An 18,529-nucleotide genomic window follows, 5' to 3' on the forward strand; every position below is an offset into this window, starting at 1 on the left:
CCTCCCGGGGCTGCACCGCGCCCGCCGCCCCGAGCATCCCGCCCCGCGGTCCCCGCAGCCTCAGTCCAGATGCAGAGCGGCCCGCAGGCGCGATGCTGGCGCTGTGGCTGCTGAGCTTCGGGCAGAGGTTGCTGCTCTGGGGCGGGTTGTGCGCGGTCTCCCTGGCGGGCGCCATCCTCACCCTGCACCTCCTGCGGATGGTGGCGAGCTACGCGTGGACATGGCAGCAGATGCGTGCGGTCCCAACCTTGGAGGGCGCCTACCCCTTCGTGGGACACGCGCTGATGTTAAAGCCAGACGCGAGAGGTAAGGGACCGCGCCCAGGCCGGCCAAGTCCCCGTCCCAGGGATGGGGGCTCCCGACCTGCGCCGCGCCGTCGGCCTTCTTACAGCCTGGACACCAGGGCTTGAGGTGCTGACTCTGGGAGACAGGATTTGTCACCCGCTGGAGGATGGAGTCCCAGTTCTATCCAGTTTCCTTGTGACACCTGGCAAAATTGCTAGTGCCCTCCGTTCCCAACTAACTTTTTCTTTGTGTACAGCGTAGGTTGCAGCATCTCTGAGCTTTTGTCCTGAATTTTTGCTTCTTCTCTTCCCACCTCCTACCTGCTCCTACCTCAGAGCACTGCAATCTTTGCTTCTGTCTTGGCTGTTAAAGCCTTAAAGGCAGAAACTTCCCTGAACAAGGCAAATCCTTAGAATTTAGAAATCTCTCTCTCCCTCTCTCTCTCTCTCTCTCCCTCTCTCTCTCTCTGGAATATTTAACATAATTCTCTTTGGAATTACTTTCTGAGTGAAGAGAATGACAGTGTACTGTCTTTTATAAAGGGACTTTTTGATCCGTCATACAAGTACTAGATTTTGGCAACAGGTAAACTTTTGCTCCATTTCCAGCTTTGCAACCAAGTTGATGGATTTGGGGAAGCTGTTTGAAACTCTCTAAGTTAGAGGGGTTTTGTTTGTTTGTTTACCATTTACTTGTAAATGTATTACAGAGTAATTTTAAGGATGAAATTTAATGCATGTGGTATCTAGATCACTGTCTAGAACTTGGTTAGACTAAGTTAAAGTTGTCAATCAACCATTTATTGAAGCCCTGCTTTGTGCCCAGCATTTAGCTCAGCAAAACTGGGGATATCAGAATATTCTGAGAAATATTCCCTGTTCTCAGCACCTTTGTCTCTTATACAGGAGGCTGTGCCTTTCATTTTGTGGCTACTGTCCAAATTCTGCCCTCAGTAATTCCACCTGGAGTATTGCAGTTGCTTTCCCATGAGCCCTTTGAACTCTAATCTCTTGCTTTTGCATCTATGTCAGCACCCGTCTTCCTCAGCTGCCACCTGCTATTGGACCTGATATCTTCAAACCACAAATTCAGACTTCCCTGTCTCCTCTGTCAGACCAGACCAAGGCAGGCAGTATATTAGCACGAAGCCAGATATTTTGATACTGTTGACCTGACCCAGCTCTTTTCATGGCAATGTTACCAACTGTCTTGACCAGAAGACATTTTGAAGAAGTGCGGTAATATGGTTAAGGTGGTGCATTCTGGGGTCTGACTGCCTTGGGTACAAAGCCAGATTCCACCATTTACCAGCTCGGTGATATATTGGGCAAGTTGCTTAACTGTGCACAACTTCCTCAATTGTTTAATGACAGTAATAACAGCGTCCCTCCCCATATAACTGTGGTGAGGCACAAAAGACATAATACACCTGAAACCCTGAGCACTAGATCTGACATACAATAAACTGCCATAGCAAGTAAATATGACATAATGAATGTTAATTATTTTAAGATTATTATTATTAGGTTTGGCGTGCAAACACTTAAAAAAATCAAGACTATTGATTTAATTTTATATGCAGTGGACATCCCCAGCCTTAGCCCTTCTCCAACTTTGAACAACTTGCCCTGAAGCTCAGGGGTGGGTGAAGCTTAAGGATGGAAGAGGACCAGGGATGGACTGAGCACGAGCACATTTTTTGACATGGAAAAAGAGCTGAAGAGCTTCATGGTTCTGTTTTTTATGCCATACCAGTTTTTCCCCTTGCCCAAATTCCCACGTTAAAAAAAAAGAAACCCTGTCAAAATCTCAAGCATCATATTAGTAGCCTCACAGTGAGTTTGGGATGAATCCCACTGTTGTCAATCAGGCATTCCCATTGCCCAGGAGAAGCCCTGGATACCCATATGCCTCCCAACTAGCCTTCCCCTCCACAAAATTGGAAAGGAAGAAGTAAAACTGTTACTCTTTGCAGATAACATGATATTATAGAAAACCCTAAAGATTCCAGCAAAAAAAAATTATTAGAGCTAATAAACTACTTCAGTAAAGGTGCAGGATATAAAATCAATATATAAAAATCAGCTGTGTTTCTATACACTAATAATGAACTATCAGAAAGAGAAATTAAGAAAACAATCCCATTTACAATTGCATCAAAAAGAATAAAATACCTAGGAATAAATTTAACCAAGGAAGTAAAAAAGGTGTACACTGAAAACTATGAGACATTGCTGAAATAAATTGAGTAAGAGACACAAATAAATGGAAAGATATTCCATGTTCATGGATTGGAAGAATTAATATTGTTAAAATTTCCATACTATCCAGAGCAATTCTCAGATTCAATGCAATCCCTATCAAGCTCTCAATGACATTTGCCACAGAAATAGAATAGTACCAAATTTTGTATGGAATACAAATGATCTCAAATAGCTAAAGCAATTCTGAGAAAGAACAAAACTGAAGGCATCACACTTCCTGATTTCAAGATATATTACAAAGCCATAGTAATCAAAACAGTATGGTATTGGCATAAATGCAGACACATAGATCAATGGAACAGAATAGAAACCCAGAAATAAACAGATGGTGGTCAATTAATTTAGCACAAAGGATCCAAGAACACATAATGGGGAAAGGACAGATTCTCAATAAATGGTTTTGGGAAAACTAGACAGACACTTGCAAAAGAATAAAACTGGACCACTATCTTACACCATGCATGATAATAACTCAAAATTGATTAAAGACTTAAGTGTAAGACCTGAAGCCGTATACCTCATAGAAGAAAACATAAGTGGTAAGCTCCTTGATTTTTTGGATTTGACACCAAAAGCAAAGGCAACAAAAGCAAAAATAAACAATTGAGACTACATCAAATTAAAAAGCTTCTGCACAGCAAATAAAACCATTAAGAAAATGAAAAGGAAACCTACAAAATGGGATATATGATTTGCAAATCATATATCTAATAAGGGGTTAATATCCAAAATATATAAAGAACTCATACAAGTCAACAGCAAAAAACCCTGAACAATCTCATTTAAAAATGGGCAGAGGGTCTGAATAGACATTTTCCCAAAGAAGGCATACAGATGACCAACAGATACATGAAAATGTGCTCAACATCACTACTCGTCAGGGAAATGCAAACAAAAACCACAATAGGACTTCACCCCACACTTTTTAGAATGGCTATAATCAAAAAGACAAGAAGTAACACATTTTGGCAAGAGAGAAGGGAACTCTTGAGCACTGTTGGTGAAAATGTAAATTGCTGCAGCCACTGTGGAAAACAGTATGGGGATTCCTCAAAACATTAAAACATTAAAAACTGAACTACCGTATGATCCCTCAGTTTCACTTCCAGGTATATATACGAAGAAAATGAAAACATTAACTTGAAAAGATACATGCACGCCATGTACACTACAGTATTATTTACAGTAGCAAAGACATGGAAGCAACCTAAGTGTCCATCACTGGATGAATGGATAAAGAAAATGTGGTACACACACACACACACACAGAGGAATATTATTCAGTCATAAAAAAGAAGGAAATATTGCCATTTGTGAAAACGTGGATGAACCTTGAGGGCATAATGCTCAATGAAATAAGTCAGACAAAGCAAGGCAAGTATTTTGTGATCTCACTTCTGTGTGGAATCTAAAACAACAACAACAAATATCTCTCTGGGAGATATTAAGTGACTTGTCCAAAGTAAAACAAAAACAAAAACCCCAAGGAACCAAAAGACACAATAAGGAACTTATTACAAAATTTTTGTCTTTTAAAAACTTTTTATTGGAGTATAGTTGATTTACAATGTTGTGTTAATTTCATGTGTACAGCAAAGTGGATCAGTTATACATATACATATACCCACTCTTTTTTAGATTCTTTTCCCATATAGGCCATTGCAGAGTACTAAGTAGAGTTCCCTGTGCTGTATCCTTATTAGACAAAATTCTTGTCTTGATTAAATTTAAGATTAAATATTTTCTCCCAGATTTTTTTCAGCAGATGATTCAGTACACTGAAGAATACCGACACCTGCCACTGGTGAAACTCTGGCTCGGGCCCGTACCTCTGGTGTTCCTTTATAACGCAGAAAATGTGGAGGTGAGTATGTGGCAGATGTGATCAATATTCCACTGTCTGTCTGATGGTGTGGGAATCTCATTAGATGTGGTCATCCTCCGGATTCACCTGCCTCTCCCCTCTCCCCTCAAGAAATGACTCTGCTTGGTTCCTAGTTTGTGGGAGGAACCAGGAATCATCTTGGACATTTTCCTTCCTTTCAACTCCATTTAGTCCTCAAGACTGAATGACAATTATACGTTCAAAACTCTAATTACATTTCTTTGAGGCACAGGAATGAAAATGAATCACAGAGAAATAACAATTATGAAATCTTGCTTTAAAAATTAGTTGTGTTCTAGGCAGGTGTTCTTATAACTGAAATTGTTTTGATGTCTATATCCCTCAATTTTTTTTTTCTCTTTTAAAGGTAATTTTAACTAGTTCAAAGCACATTGACAAATCCTATATGTACAAGTTCCTAGAACCGTGGCTTGGCCTAGGACTTCTTACAAGGTACCTCAGTGGAAATTTGTAAAGCTGTCTTGTAGAAACAGTTATTTCTATGGGTAATTTGTTATTTCAGGAACTGACACAAGGTATTCTTCCAATAGCAAGATTGAGGTATTGGGAATTATGGGAGAAGCTGGAAGGAAAGGTCCAGCTAACAATGGGCCTTTGACAGATAGGGTGTGTGGTAATCTCCAGCCACTATATTCAATAATGATAATCACTAGTGTTCCAAAAAAAATGAGGAGGTACTGATGTATAAATGGAGTAAAGCCAAGGATAGTTTGCAGAAGGGAAATCTTGAAAATATAATGAAAAAGGCAGTCACCCTCGGAGAAGTGTATCGAACACAGTAGCCTCACTTCTTGAGTTGGCACCCAGAAACAGGACTCCATCCTCTGAGAAAGGGCCTAGCAAGAGAAAGGCAGGACCCTGGTGGGGACTTTGGAGAATTCAAAGATAGTAGAGATGAAAGAAAATCATGGAGCAGTGGATCATCTGAGGACTAAGATGTTGATAGAGGGGAGAAAAATTCTAATTTTTAGAAACTCAGAGCTTAGAAATTTAGAACAATTCTTAAATGTTTCCATTTTTAATGAATACTCTTCTAAACATTAGTAATATAGAACAGTATTCAAAATATTCACATTCTGTAACTATACATGAGTCTTTGTCATTCTGACCAAAGCATTTGAGAATCTGTAGATTAAGCTGTTTCAAGAGAACTTGATGATGACTATATTTATATTTTATTTGTTTCAGGTGTTGCTTCTTTTTTCTTTGTAACCGTGTATTTTATTTCTAGTACTGGAAACAGGTGGCGCTCTAGGAGAAAAATGTTAACACCCACTTTCCATTTTACAATTCTGGAAGATTTCTTAGATGTTATGAATGAACAAGCAAATATATTGGTTAATAAGCTTGAAAAACATGTTGACCAGGAAGCATTTAACTGCTTTTTTTACATCACTCTTTGTGCCTTAGATATAATCTGTGGTAAGTCTCACTGATTTATTTTTCAAGTTAGGATGTAATGATAAAGTGGCACAAATAGAAAATAACAGTCCATAGGGCGGGGCGGGGCAGGGGAGAAAGGACATTGGGTTCTTCCGGAAGGTCCTATTGCTAAATTAGCCACCTGAGAAGCAGCAGCCATTCATAGGACTTTGGACAAATGGTCACTGAGCCAACATGACCAGAAGGTCCGAGGGAAGGAAGGGCAGGAACTGGGAGTAAGAGAAGCAGTAAGAGAAGCAGGAACTGGGAGTAAGAGAAGTGGGAAAAGAACAATTCTACAATATATATGGACAGAACAGGACATAACGTCTTTTTTCAAGTGTCTGCCACTGGAAAATGTAGCCAAGATATGTGCATGAATTGAATGGTTGCTTCTCACTATATTTTACAGAAACAGCTATGGGGAAGAACATTGGTGCTCAAAGCAACGATGATTCCGAGTATGTTCAAGCAGTTTATAGGTAAATGAAGTCCTAATTATTTCTAAAATTGTTATCGGGAATTCCCTGGCAGTCCAGTGGTTAGGACTCTGCGCTTTCACTGTTGAGGACCCAGGTTCTATCCCTGGCCAGGGAACTAAGGTCCCGCAAGCTGCGTGGTGTGGCCCAAAAAAATAAAATAAAATTGTTATTGATCAGGGCTTTAAAAAATTCTTGCTAATAATTTCTGTCTGTACTGTAGCTTTTTCATCGTTTCAAAGTGAAACATTATACTAAAAGTTAACCTAACCATTTAAGCATATCTTTCAACAGTACAGGAATGGTTATGACACATCCAGATTATGCAGTAATTTTAAATGACTATTTTATAATATATCGAGAGATTACATTATGATGCTAAGTGATAAAAGAAGGACATAAATTTTTTGGTAGTTTGATAACCACTAGGTATAAAAAAATTATTCATAGAAAAAGCTAGGAGATACTATACCAAAATGTTAGCTGCGGTTATTATTGTGTGTGTGCTCTCTTTCTTATTGTGTTTTGGTTTTGTTGTGATTCATTCTCCTTTCCTATATTTTCTGCACTGAGTATGTATTATTTTTTAATTGAAATAATCAACTTTACTTTTAAAATTGCTTGTGATTATTTCCGCTATTAAGAGGCAGGGCCAGGATTTGATTCAATGTATCCTATCTTTAAGTCCACGGCTCATTTCACTTCATCTTAACAACTACTTGTTGAGCATCTATAATCTGCCATTCACTGCACAAGGTACTGACTAGTTTTATATGGGCACATGAAACAGAACAGCAGGGGAGACAGGCATTGAAGCAAATGAATATAAACTTATAAATTATAATAATTGCTTAGAAAGAAAGGATCAAGTTGATATGAGAGGAAAACAGGGATGTGTTTTACAGATTGCGTGGTCAGGAAAGGTCTTCTCTGAGGAATTGACATCTAAGCTGGTCATGAAGGAGGAAGATCGTGTAGAGGTCTTTCTGCTTCTCACTGGGAATAATGAAGGTGGTGCTCGTGACAGCTATGTGACGGATGGGCATTTAACGAGCACTTTTCTGTGGAAGAGGGCAACCCGTAGTTTACTGGCACTACGGAGGAGTGAGAAAGCAAATGAGTGGACACTATAAAGAGGCAGATTTCATATCAGCTTGTGCTACAAGAGCCACAGGCAGCCTGGGGTGGTCAAGAACTCTCCCTGGAGAAAAAGAAGCAGAGATCAGATGACCATTTAGTAAGGATGTTTTATAACAGATTCTTCATTCCTCTAAAGGACCCATTAAATGTTTAAGCTTCACTGGATGTGTAATACCCCATGCCTTCATTGTTGAGTGTAAAGCCTGGATCTTAGTAGCCTCTAAGACGAATCATTATCATCCCTACATATTACCCACATTGAGAGCGGGCATCAATTAGGTGCTCAAGAAATACACATTTTCAGTGTATCAGCTGATGTGTTTTTATCCTATTTATAGGATGAGTGATTCAATACATCAAAGAATGAAGATGCCCTGGCTCTGGCTTGACCTTTTGTTCTTTATATTTAGAGATGGATGGGAACACAAAAGGAGCCTAAAAATCCTACATAATTTTACCAAAAATGTAAGCCCTTGATTTTTTTAATTGTGATAAAGTATACACAACATAAAATTTACCATTAACTGCACTCCCAGTGTTCTGAAACCATCACCACTCTCCATTTCTAGATCTTTTATATGTCCAAGATTTTTATGCTGTGTTAACATACCCTGGAGCCTGTGTCTCATAAAATAAAAGTTGAATAATAATGGAAAGAAGGAGACAGTGTGATTACATTTTAATTATGTACTCACCAAATATTAATTAAACACTTGTTAGGTGCCAAACACTGTACCAAGTGTTAAAAACATAGTAATAAGTAAGATATGTATGTCCCCTGAAAGAGGTTAGTCTAGTAGAGCAGGTTGTCTATTAAAAAAAATTACAAAATGTGATATGAACTATAAATATTTATTAACAAACAGGGCGCTATGTTGAATGAATAAAGAGGAGGGGATCCATGTCATGAGAGTCTTAGGGAAAATGTTTGGATTAGGCGGTAGCTTTCAAAGGCAAAGGGCATTTATAGCAGTATCTCAACTTGGAAAAGATTAAAATTAAGTAGATGTCACTATTTTACTTCCAATTAAAAAATAACAAGGAGATAGTGATATTGTTTCAGATATAAGATGTCAGTCTTGTGTTAAACATGTGCTTTTGACAAAGCAATATTTAATTGAAAATATACATCAAATTATGATTTAAATGTACTGATAAAAGTACCAATTTAAATATATTCTCTCTTTGCTGTCAGTTTCGGTTTAAACTATATCGGCATTTCTTCCTTACAGTGAGGTACAGCCTGTCACCAACAGATCATGTGGTTCCCAGTCAGGAAATGGATGAATGAGGTGTTGGATTGAGGTGGCCACAGTGGAGGACAGAGTTATCTCCATTACTGGGCAGTAGGAGAATGACCACATTTTTCCTCAAATTACATGCATTACTATCAATATCAATAATGAATGAATTCCAAATTGGATGGACAATATTATTTATTTAATAAATATTGAAAGTTGCATACTGAGTGCCAGGCCCTAGGGGGTTCCCCCAAGAATGAAAGGAGATACGGTGTTTTGTCCTCAAAGCACTTAGGATCTATTCATTCAAATCACTTAGTAGTAGGTTTGGTCAATTGCCTGATAGGAGAAGAAAGTTGAAATGTATAGCCAAATTAAGTTTATGGGCTTTAATTCTTTTATTCATTCAGCAAAGATCTAAGGAACATCCTTAAAATGCCAGACAGTGTTCTAAGGGTTGGAATTATATCAATGAACAAAGACAAATTTGCTGCCACATGGATGGTACATTCATGCATTATATTATATAGCAAGTATACTATAATGTCAGGTGTAAGTGAAATGGAAAAAAAAATAAAGTAAGGCTAGGAAGATAGTGAGTGCTAGGGACCAGGTTAGCAGTGATCCGGGAAGGTCTTTCTGATGGTGTGAGAAGGGGTCAAGACCTTAAAAGGAGGGAGGGAGTCAGCCACACTGGCACCTGAAGAAAGAGAAATCTAGGCAGCAGGAACAGTGAGCACATAGGCTGAACTGACTGCTCAACCTGCTGTTTCTTGTCCCCGATGCAAGCTGTAATGAGAGCAATCCATTATTAGTCTATTATATAATGATTGCATTCTCCCACCACCTAAACTTTTTCTCATTAGCTCATCCAAATCTCTAGGGCACCACCTAGGGGACTACTAACTCTATTCCCGTGTTAGAAAGATGGCAGAAATAGCCCTTGAATATTCTGAATTTGTCTGACATTAAATTTGTTTTTAAAAGTCTTATCAAATAATGCCCTAAAATGTTAACAGGAAGCTTTACTATATTTTCCACGAGAGCCTAAGTTATTGTTGAGTTAGAACAGGAAAGGTTTCATGGAAAAAAAATCCATGAAAGAAGCTAGTATATTTTCATAAGAAAATATATTATGAGGCTACATCAAATTCCAAACAAGAGCATATGATTGTTTAACTCATACAGGTCATCACTGAACGGGCCAATGAAATGAAGAGACATGAAGAAGGTAGAAGTAATGACAAGGACTCTCCTCCACGCAATAATAAACGCAGGGGTTTTCTCGACTTGCTTTTAAATGTGACTGATGACCAAGGGAACAAGCTGAGTTATGAAGAGATTCGAGAAGAAGTTGACACCTTTATGTTTGAGGTATTTTATCTCATCACGTTATTTTCGGGTATCATTAAACAAATTGCAGTTATTTTCTAGAATCTTTAGCATCATTTTTAAAAGTTTATTCAAGTTTTAAAGTAGCTTCATATAACTGAGGATGAGTCGCTACATTATAATTAGAAATTACAAAATGTAAGAACCTGATTAAGTACCAGATCAGCTTTCTTCTTCAGAAAAAGCCTTTGACTCGTGTTGAGTATAGCGCTAGACACATTGTTTTCTCAGGAAAACCTAAAACCCATTGGATTTTTCCAAGTAGAAAAGAAGTCAGAAATTGCTTTCCCTATATTGCTTCATGCTTTTTAAAAATTTCTGAAACCCACACGTCTGTCTTTTCACTACCTCCTTTTTGAAGTTCTAGCAAATGAGTGCTTAGCTCTTGCTTTGAGCTGCCCAAACTAGAGAAGATAGCAAGAGCCCTCCGACAGAGAATTTAACTAGATTGTGATTCTAAAGGGATTTCTGACCTTCAAATAATGAAAAGAAAGATGCAGTTTTTACAAAAGGTAATTCTAGCATTATTAAATATTACAAAGAGTGAATCTCTCAGTGTGTGGATTGCCAAATAAAGATGAAGAAATGGTTTTAAAAAGCTCCCTGTGGTAATATCCTGGAAGTGGAGGAAAGTGAAGGGCATGGGTGGCTTTGGATGGCTCAGTACATGCCAGCCATGGACGGTGTGAGCAGCCCTGCTTGCAGGCACCTGGGTACAGTGTGCCTCTGGGTACAGTGTGCCTCTGGGTACAGCGTACCTCTGGGTATACTGCCAGATCGCACATTCTCCCGGGGGCACAGTATAGGAAAGCAAGCTGTGTCAAGGGTCCCTAGACCCGAGTTCTCATTCTGGCTCCATGCTGACTAGCCTTATGAGATGGTGCCAATCATCTCAGATTTCTGTCACAGCTTCCCTGTGTATAAAATAGAGAGATGGATTAGATCAGTGGTTTTAAACTTCTTTTTTAAGCAGAGTGCTTCACTGAAAAGAAATTTTATGCAGAAAATGGACATCTAAATTAGCTAAAATGTGGAGCAGTGTTAAGCTGGGGTCTCTGGGGCCAAATCCCACCTCTAACCTGTACTAGAGGTGGGACCTCGGGTAACTCATGGAGCCTCTCTGGGCTTTGGTGTCCTCACTGTTATAGCACGGGCCTCGCAGGATAATTATAAGGATTAGATGAATGATTTTTTAAAGCGCACGAAGAATCTTGCCCGGAGCATGGGAAGGGTGTGGTGGATATTGGCTATTATCATTTGAAGTTAAAGTGGAGAGACCATCTCACATCTCTGCCCTGCATACACACGCACACACACACGCCCACATACACTCTCATGCACACGTGCACACACACATCCTTCTCCTACCAAAAACCTCTCACTTTCATGAAAACAACCAGAATAATGATCCGTTTCTTACAGCTCTAACACTGTTTGAAATTCTAAGTTCTTTCTTCTTTGCATCAAATAGGAGACACACCTCGTATGATTATAATATGGTGACCTCCTCCATAGAGAGGTTGCAGGTTATTACGACCACACCTTTCCTGCCCCAGGTGCTGGCCACTGGATACTAAGGTTCCTGCCCCTGCCCTGTCCCACTTCTATAAACTGTGTGCTTTGTGCTTTGCTTAATCCTGCTTTCCTCGGGTAGCAGACGCGTGGAAGCAGGAAGTTCAGCCGACATCTCTTACACATTGGGATCAGGCTTCCGCCTATAAATTCAAGCGAAGTTATTAAGAATTCTTTAGCAAGAGCACTTCCTCCTGTGACTGGTAAACAACTGAGTGAAATGGGTCAGATCTGGTCCACAGCTCAGGGTAGTCTCTGTGAAGGAACAGCAAGCCTGAGAAGAGGCAATGGCACCAATATCAGAGACTCGGAAAATATGTATTTTATAAAATTGCAGAATAAACCTCAAACAATTCAACTTCGAAGCTGTTTTATGAAGCAAATGCTTTGGAGATTTCTGCCCAGAAAAAGAAAAATTATAACCATCACTTTTGTTGCATGGGGAAAATGGAAAAGTAAGAACTTCCATAGAGGAAACAATTTGTTTTTGGTTTAGTTCCCCTAAAAGTCTTATTCATAGAGTTATAATATTATTATTGATTTTCCAAACTTTTTTTTTTCTGCAGAACTCCTGTAAAAAAAAATTCTTCGTCTGTTCTTAATCTCTAAAATGTAAATATCTGTATCAGGTATTTCACAGAGTCTTTCTAAAGGAAAATTGAATTAGTTTCTGCAAAGTACTTAGTATTTTGCCTGAAGCTCAGCAAGTATTACGGGAGGCTATTTATCAACTTCCTGACATGCAGGATGTTACTCAGAACCACACACAGACACCCTGGCGTCCAGGGCTGACAGGTAAAGCCTACCTTACAAATGCTAGAAGGTGGAGGAGTACAGATCTGGTAAACTGGCTCATAAAAGTCAGGCTTTTTCCCCTTAAAAACAGTCAAGAGCACCTAGTTCCCTTGGAAGGCCCCCTTATTAGCACAGCCTAGCCACTTCTCACCACATATGCATAATTCTTCTCAATTATGAGAAGAATAACCATTATGATACTTTTCAGATTTAATCATCTACAGCAGATCATTTATAAGTTGACTCAGAGGTTCTGTTCCTATTTCCCTTTGGACGGTGTACTTACAGCCTTCCTTTCATTCCTCAGAGCATCACAATTACCTTTTTATACCATGTATTACTGGAAAAGATTCCTCTTGGTAATCTCCCATCCCTCACAGTGATTCAGGGAGTTGATTGATGGCTTTTGGAGCTCGAAGGACCTTAGAGTGTTGAAATATCTATCTAAGCATGAACCTTACCTTTGAAGGGATTGTTTTATTTGTTTGTTTCTCACCAAGGTGAAATACTGTACCGAATTAATTTATTCTGTTTGGAATCGCAGTGCAGCTGTCAAATCCAGAGACAATTCCAAATAGAGTTCTCTCTTCTAATCTTCGCAATACTACTCCACTATTTTTTCCTTACATTTGTAGGGTCACGATACGACCGCAGCTGCAATAAACTTGTCCTTATATCTATTGGGTTCGTATCCAGAAGTCCAGCAAAAAGTGGACAACGAACTGGAGGAAGTGTTTGGTATGTTTTGTCCCTTCACTGGTTACACTGTGGGTACCATGTCCATGGAAGCAAGTGCCGTTCCTGCTCATGAAGCATAAACAGCAGGACCAATGTTTATTGCATAAACAGCAATAAGCAGGAAGCCTCCCCTATGGGATCGCTTCCAGTCCCAGTCTTCTTAGCAAAGCCTTATTCATCACTTACAGAATACAGGCATTTGCTAATTGCATGGCATGTGACTGCACTGGGCTAGATGCTGGGGATGCACAGATAAATGTTACTGTCCTCAAGCATCTCACTGCTTAATAGATGAAAGCAGACATATCTACATAAAGCACTGAGTCATGGGGTCAAGGAAAACTGTTTCATACAGCATTGCGTCTGGCCACGAATGAGAGAGAAGATGCATTAAGCCGGTAGGACAAACTTTTCTATGACACAACCAGCAGTCCGCAGGTAAGCTGTCCTAGGCTGATGCCAGCAGTGATGTCACTGGAGTCCCAGCACCCCAAAAGGAAACTCTGTCCCATTAATCAGCCCCTGGCAACTGCTAAGTTACTGTCTGTCTCTATGGATTTACTACCTGTTCTGAATACTTCCTATAAATGGAATCCCACAACATGTGACCGTTGGTGTCTGGTTTCTTTTACTGAGCATATCTCATTTTATTTTGATTATGGGTAATACTAGAAACTCTACTTTAGCTGTAGGTATTTAACATGTTTTGATGCATGTATTCTTCAATGTCCCATCCCCCAAGCTCAAATAATCCTTTCCTTGTTTATCTCATGTATTTACTTAAACCAGGGAGATCTGATTGTCCTCCTACCTTAGATGACCTGAAGAAACTTAAATATCTGGAATGTGTTGTTAAAGAGAGCCTTCGCCTTTTTCCTTCTGTTCCTTTCTTTGCCCGTAATCTTAACGAAGACTGTGAAGTTGGTAAGAATTCTATAATTTGAATAGGAGGGAGAGTGGATTATTTTAATGTCTGTCTTGCTCCACACTCATGGCCTATTGACTACTTCTTGACAGCGGGTTACAAAATCGTGAAAGGCTCTCAAGTAATCATCATGCCCTATGCACTGCACAGAGATCCAAGGTACTTCCCCAATCCTGAGGAGTTCAAGCCAGAACGGTTCTTTCCCGAGAATTCGAACGGACGTCATTCATACGCATATGTGCCCTTCTCTGCTGGACCCCGAAACTGTATAGGTTTGTATCCATCAGAACTTGTTTGACCTTTCAGGCCTGCAGAGTAGGGGGTTTCACACAAAAATTTCTTGAGATGTAGCAGCCCACAGGCAACTGTCTTTTTAAAAAACTGGCTTCCTCTTCCCTCCACTTTACTATACATTACTGTTTTAAAATGTGACTGTCATAAAGTGTATTAGTTTGCTAGGGCAGCCATAACATGGTACCACACACTGGGTGGCTTAAACACAGGAATTTATTTCCTCCCAAATCTGAAGCTAGAAGTCCAAGATCGAGGTATCAGCAGGACTGGTAATAAATACCTGCTTAGCTTGTAAGTGATCTTCTTCTCCCTGTCTCCCCACATGGTCTTTCCTCTGTGTGTGTCTGTGTCCTAATCTCTTCTTTTTATAGGGACCACCAGTCAGATTGGATTAGGGTCCACCCATCTGATTATTTTATTTTATTTTTGACCATTTTAATTTAATTACTTCTTTAAAGTTCCCATCTCCAAATAGTCATATTCTGAGATACTGAGGTTTAGGACTTCAACCTATGAATTTGGGGGGACACAATTTAGCCCATAACATAAAGCATAAATAGTTTCATGGTAGAGTTTGAAAATGTTGTAGCTTTTAGATTAAAATAGAACACACTTCATATGGTACAAAACCTATTTATAACAATTAGTTATATTTAGCTTAATTTCTGTGTTTGTTGATTTTAAGAACTGCATTTTGCAAAACCAAAACACAAAATGCTTACCACAAGGCCAGATGAAGTGCTTAAGCAAAGTGAATGCATGTCACCATGCATTATAAACACTTTCAGCTTCAGAATCTCTAGCATTTTATCGTTTATGTAAATGCAGACATTTGTAAATTAAGGCCAGATTTAAATGGATGAATCTGACGCTTATTTAGTACCTCTCAAGTAAATTAAATTAAGTTAAAGGCCCAAATAAGAAATCAGTCGAGAGTGGTGATTCTCATGCTTAAACGAGCCCAGGATTCATCTCAGGTTTTGCTAAAATACAAATACCTGGCCCACTTCAGCTGTTCAGATGCACTGGGTGGGAACAGGAAGGGCACTCAAGAATCTTCATGTTTTACAAGCACCCCAAGTGATTCTGATTCTCCCAGGGCCCACTGCGAAAATATAAAATTGCTTGCTTCCTCTAACTGGACTTGTGATTTCTCACATTTGAGATACATCTATCATTAAAGTGTTGCTATTTACATTAATTTGAAGGTCAAAAGTTTGCCATGATGGAAGAAAAGACCATTCTTTCCTGCATCCTGAGGCATTTTTGGGTAGAATCCACCCAAAAAAGAGAAGAACTTGGTCTGGCAGGAGAACTGATTCTTCGTCCAAGTAACGGCATCTGGATCAAGTTGAAGAGGAGAAACACAAATGAATCCTAACTATACTACTGGGCTGCTCTCTTACCACAAAAAGGTCTTTCTTTAAAGGAAGCTTTGCATTTACAATTTGTAGATCATGAACTCAATATTCTTAATCCCTAAACCTAATTTTTTTCTTGTCCCCATTTACCTTGGGGTCAAGTCTACCAAAGCGTGAGTTTTCATATCTCCATCACCATCATAGCTCTGACCCCTGGTCTTGATCCCAAAAGTAAACTGATGACTGTACCCAAATAAACACATAAAACCTTCTCAGCAGAGGGATCCACAGGCCAATCCAATTTCAATCAACGGACCCAAAGGATATAATTTAATTGAAGTTCCAGAATATTTTTAAGGTATTCTTGTAGACTCAGGAACATATACATGCATGTATATATATACATTTGTTTGAAAAGGGTGAGTAATTAAGTACTTAGACATAAGGAGCTTAAGTTTCAAGAATTATATCAGTGGCATCAATTATGAGAAGAATAACAATTATGATACTTTTCAGATTTAATCATCTACAGCAGATCATTTATAAGTTGACTCAGAGGTTCTGTTCCTATTTCCCTTTGGACGGTGTACTTACAGCCTTCCTTTCATTCCTCAGAGCATCACAATTACCTTTTTATACCATGTATTACTGGAAAAGATTCCTCTTGGTAATCTCCCGTCCCTCACAGTGATTCAGGGAGTTGGTTTATGGCTTTTGGAGCTCAAAGGACCTTAGAGTTTATCAAGTTATGCCGGGGGCTCTCCCTATCCACGAATTCTGAATCCATGGATTTAACGAATGGCTGATCGAAAATATTTGAAAAAGAATTCCAGAAAGTTCCAAAAAGCAAAGCTATTTACATAGCATTTACATTGTATTAAGTATTATAAGTAATCTAGAGATGATTTAAAGTATACAGTTGGAGGTTCAAGATGGCGGAGTAGAAGGATGTGCGCTCACTCCCTCTTGCGAGAGCACCGGAATCACAACTAATTGCTGAACGGTCATTGACAGGAAGACACTGGAACTCACCAAAAAAGATACCCCACATGCAAAGACAAAGGAGAAGCCCCAGTGAGAGGGTAGGAGGGGCACAATCACAATAAAATCAAATTCCATAACCGCTGGGTGGGTGACTCACAAACTGGAGAACAATTATACCACAGAAGTCCACCCACTGCAGTGAAGGTTCTGAGACCTGCACCAGGCTTCCCAATCTGGGGGTACAGCAACGGGAGGAGGAATTCCCAGATAATCAGACCTTGAAGGCTAGTGGGATTTGACTGCAGGACTTCAACAGGAGTGGGGGAAACAGAGACTCCACTCTTGGAGGGCACACACAAAGTAGTGTGCACATTAGGACCCAGGGGAAGGAGCAGTGACCCCATAGGAGACTGAACCAGATCTACCTGCTAGTGTTGGAGGGTCTCCTGCAGAGGTGGGGGATGGCTGTGGCTCACCAAGGGACAAGGACACTGGCAGCAGAAGTTCTGGGAAGTACTCCTTGGCATGAGCCCCCCAGAGTCCACCATTAGCCCACCAAAGGGCCTGCAGGCTCGAGTGCTGGGTCACCTCAGGCCAAACAAACAACAGGGAGAGAACTCAGCCCCACCCAACAGATTAAAGTTTTACTGAGCTCTGCCCACCAGAGCAGCAGCCAGCTCTACCCACCACCAGTCCCTCCCACCAGGAAGCTTGCACAAGCCTCTTAGTTAGTCTTATCCACCAGAGGGCAGACAGCAGAAACAAGAAGAACTACAATCCTGCAGCCTGTGGAACAAAAACCACATTCACAGAAAGACAGACAAAATGAAAAGGCAGAGGGCTATGTATGAGATGAAGGAACAAGATAAAACCCCAGAAAAACAATTAAATGAAGTGAAGACAGGGAACCTTCCAGAAAAAGAATTCAGAATAATGATAGTGAAAATGATCCAGGACCTCGGAAAAAGAATGGAGGCAAAGATCCAGAAGATGCAAGAAATATTTAACAAACACCTAGAAGAATTAAGGAACAAACAAACAGAGATGAACAATATAATAACCGAAATGAAAAATACACTACAAGGAATCAATAGCAGAATAACTGAGGCAGAAGAACAGAGAAGTGACCTGGAAGACAGAATGGTGGAATTCACTGCCATGGAACAGAATAAAGAAAAAAGACTGAAAAGAAATGAAGACAGCCTAAGAGACCTTTGGGACAACATTAAATGCACCAACATTTGCATTATAGGGGTCCCAGAAGGAGAAGAGGGAGAGAAAGGACCCAAGAAAATATTTGAAGAGATTATAGTCAAAAACTATAACCACCCAAGAGATAACCACCCAAGTCCAGGAAGCACAGAGAGTCCCAGGAAGGATAAACCCAAGGAGAAACATGGTGAGATACATAGTAATCAAACTGACAAGAATTAAAGACAAAGAAAAATGATTGAAAGCAACAAGAGAAAAATGACAAATAAAATAGAAGGGAACTCCCGTAAGGTTAACAGCTGATTTCTCAGCAGAAACCCTACAAGCCAGAAGGGAGTGGCATGATATATTTAAAGTGACATACAATGGAGAAAAGACATTCTCTTCAGTAAGTGTTGCTAGGAAAACTGGACAGCTACATCTAAAAGAATGAAATTAGAATGCTCCCTAACACCATACACAAAAATAAACTCAAAATGGATTAAAGACCTAAATGTAAGACCGGACACTATAAAACTC

The 18,529-nt window shown here is 39.7% G+C and overlaps 1 protein-coding gene across 2 annotated transcripts; it reads left to right on the top strand.

The window, feature by feature from the left end:
• The first annotated feature begins 43 nt into the window (after positions 1-43).
• Positions 44-16,098, top strand: CYP4V2 (cytochrome P450 family 4 subfamily V member 2). Of its 2 annotated transcripts, none has more exons than XM_082680399.1 (11): positions 44-306; positions 4,301-4,413; positions 4,802-4,887; positions 5,687-5,877; positions 6,290-6,359; positions 7,835-7,961; positions 9,926-10,111; positions 13,132-13,234; positions 14,024-14,158; positions 14,252-14,431; positions 15,662-16,098. In XM_082680399.1, the coding sequence occupies exons 1-11, from the start codon at positions 93-95 to the stop codon at positions 15,832-15,834; spliced, it is 1,578 nt and encodes a 525-aa protein (XP_082536525.1). In that variant the 5' UTR covers positions 44-92; the 3' UTR covers positions 15,835-16,098. The 2 variants fall into 2 exon arrangements, with proteins under 2 accessions (XP_082536525.1, XP_082536526.1); XM_082680400.1 differs by having other exon boundaries at positions 7,907-7,961.
• The last annotated feature ends 2,431 nt before the right edge of the window (positions 16,099-18,529 follow it).

This window comes from Grampus griseus, assembly GCF_964374135.1.
Source record: "Grampus griseus genome assembly, chromosome: 21".
Taxonomy (NCBI): domain Eukaryota; kingdom Metazoa; phylum Chordata; class Mammalia; order Artiodactyla; family Delphinidae; genus Grampus; species Grampus griseus.

Bases quoted from the DNA above. Each gene is read 5' to 3' on its own strand.
- CYP4V2 (XM_082680399.1), top strand. From the start codon at position 93: ATGCTGGCGCTGTGGCTGCTGAGCTTCGGGCAGAGGTTGCTGCTCTGG. The intron at 10,112-13,131 runs GTATTTTATCTC...TTACATTTGTAG, and splicing joins TTGACACCTTTATGTTTGAG to GGTCACGATACGACCGCAGC. The intron at 13,235-14,023 runs GTATGTTTTGTC...TACTTAAACCAG, and splicing joins CGAACTGGAGGAAGTGTTTG to GGAGATCTGATTGTCCTCCT.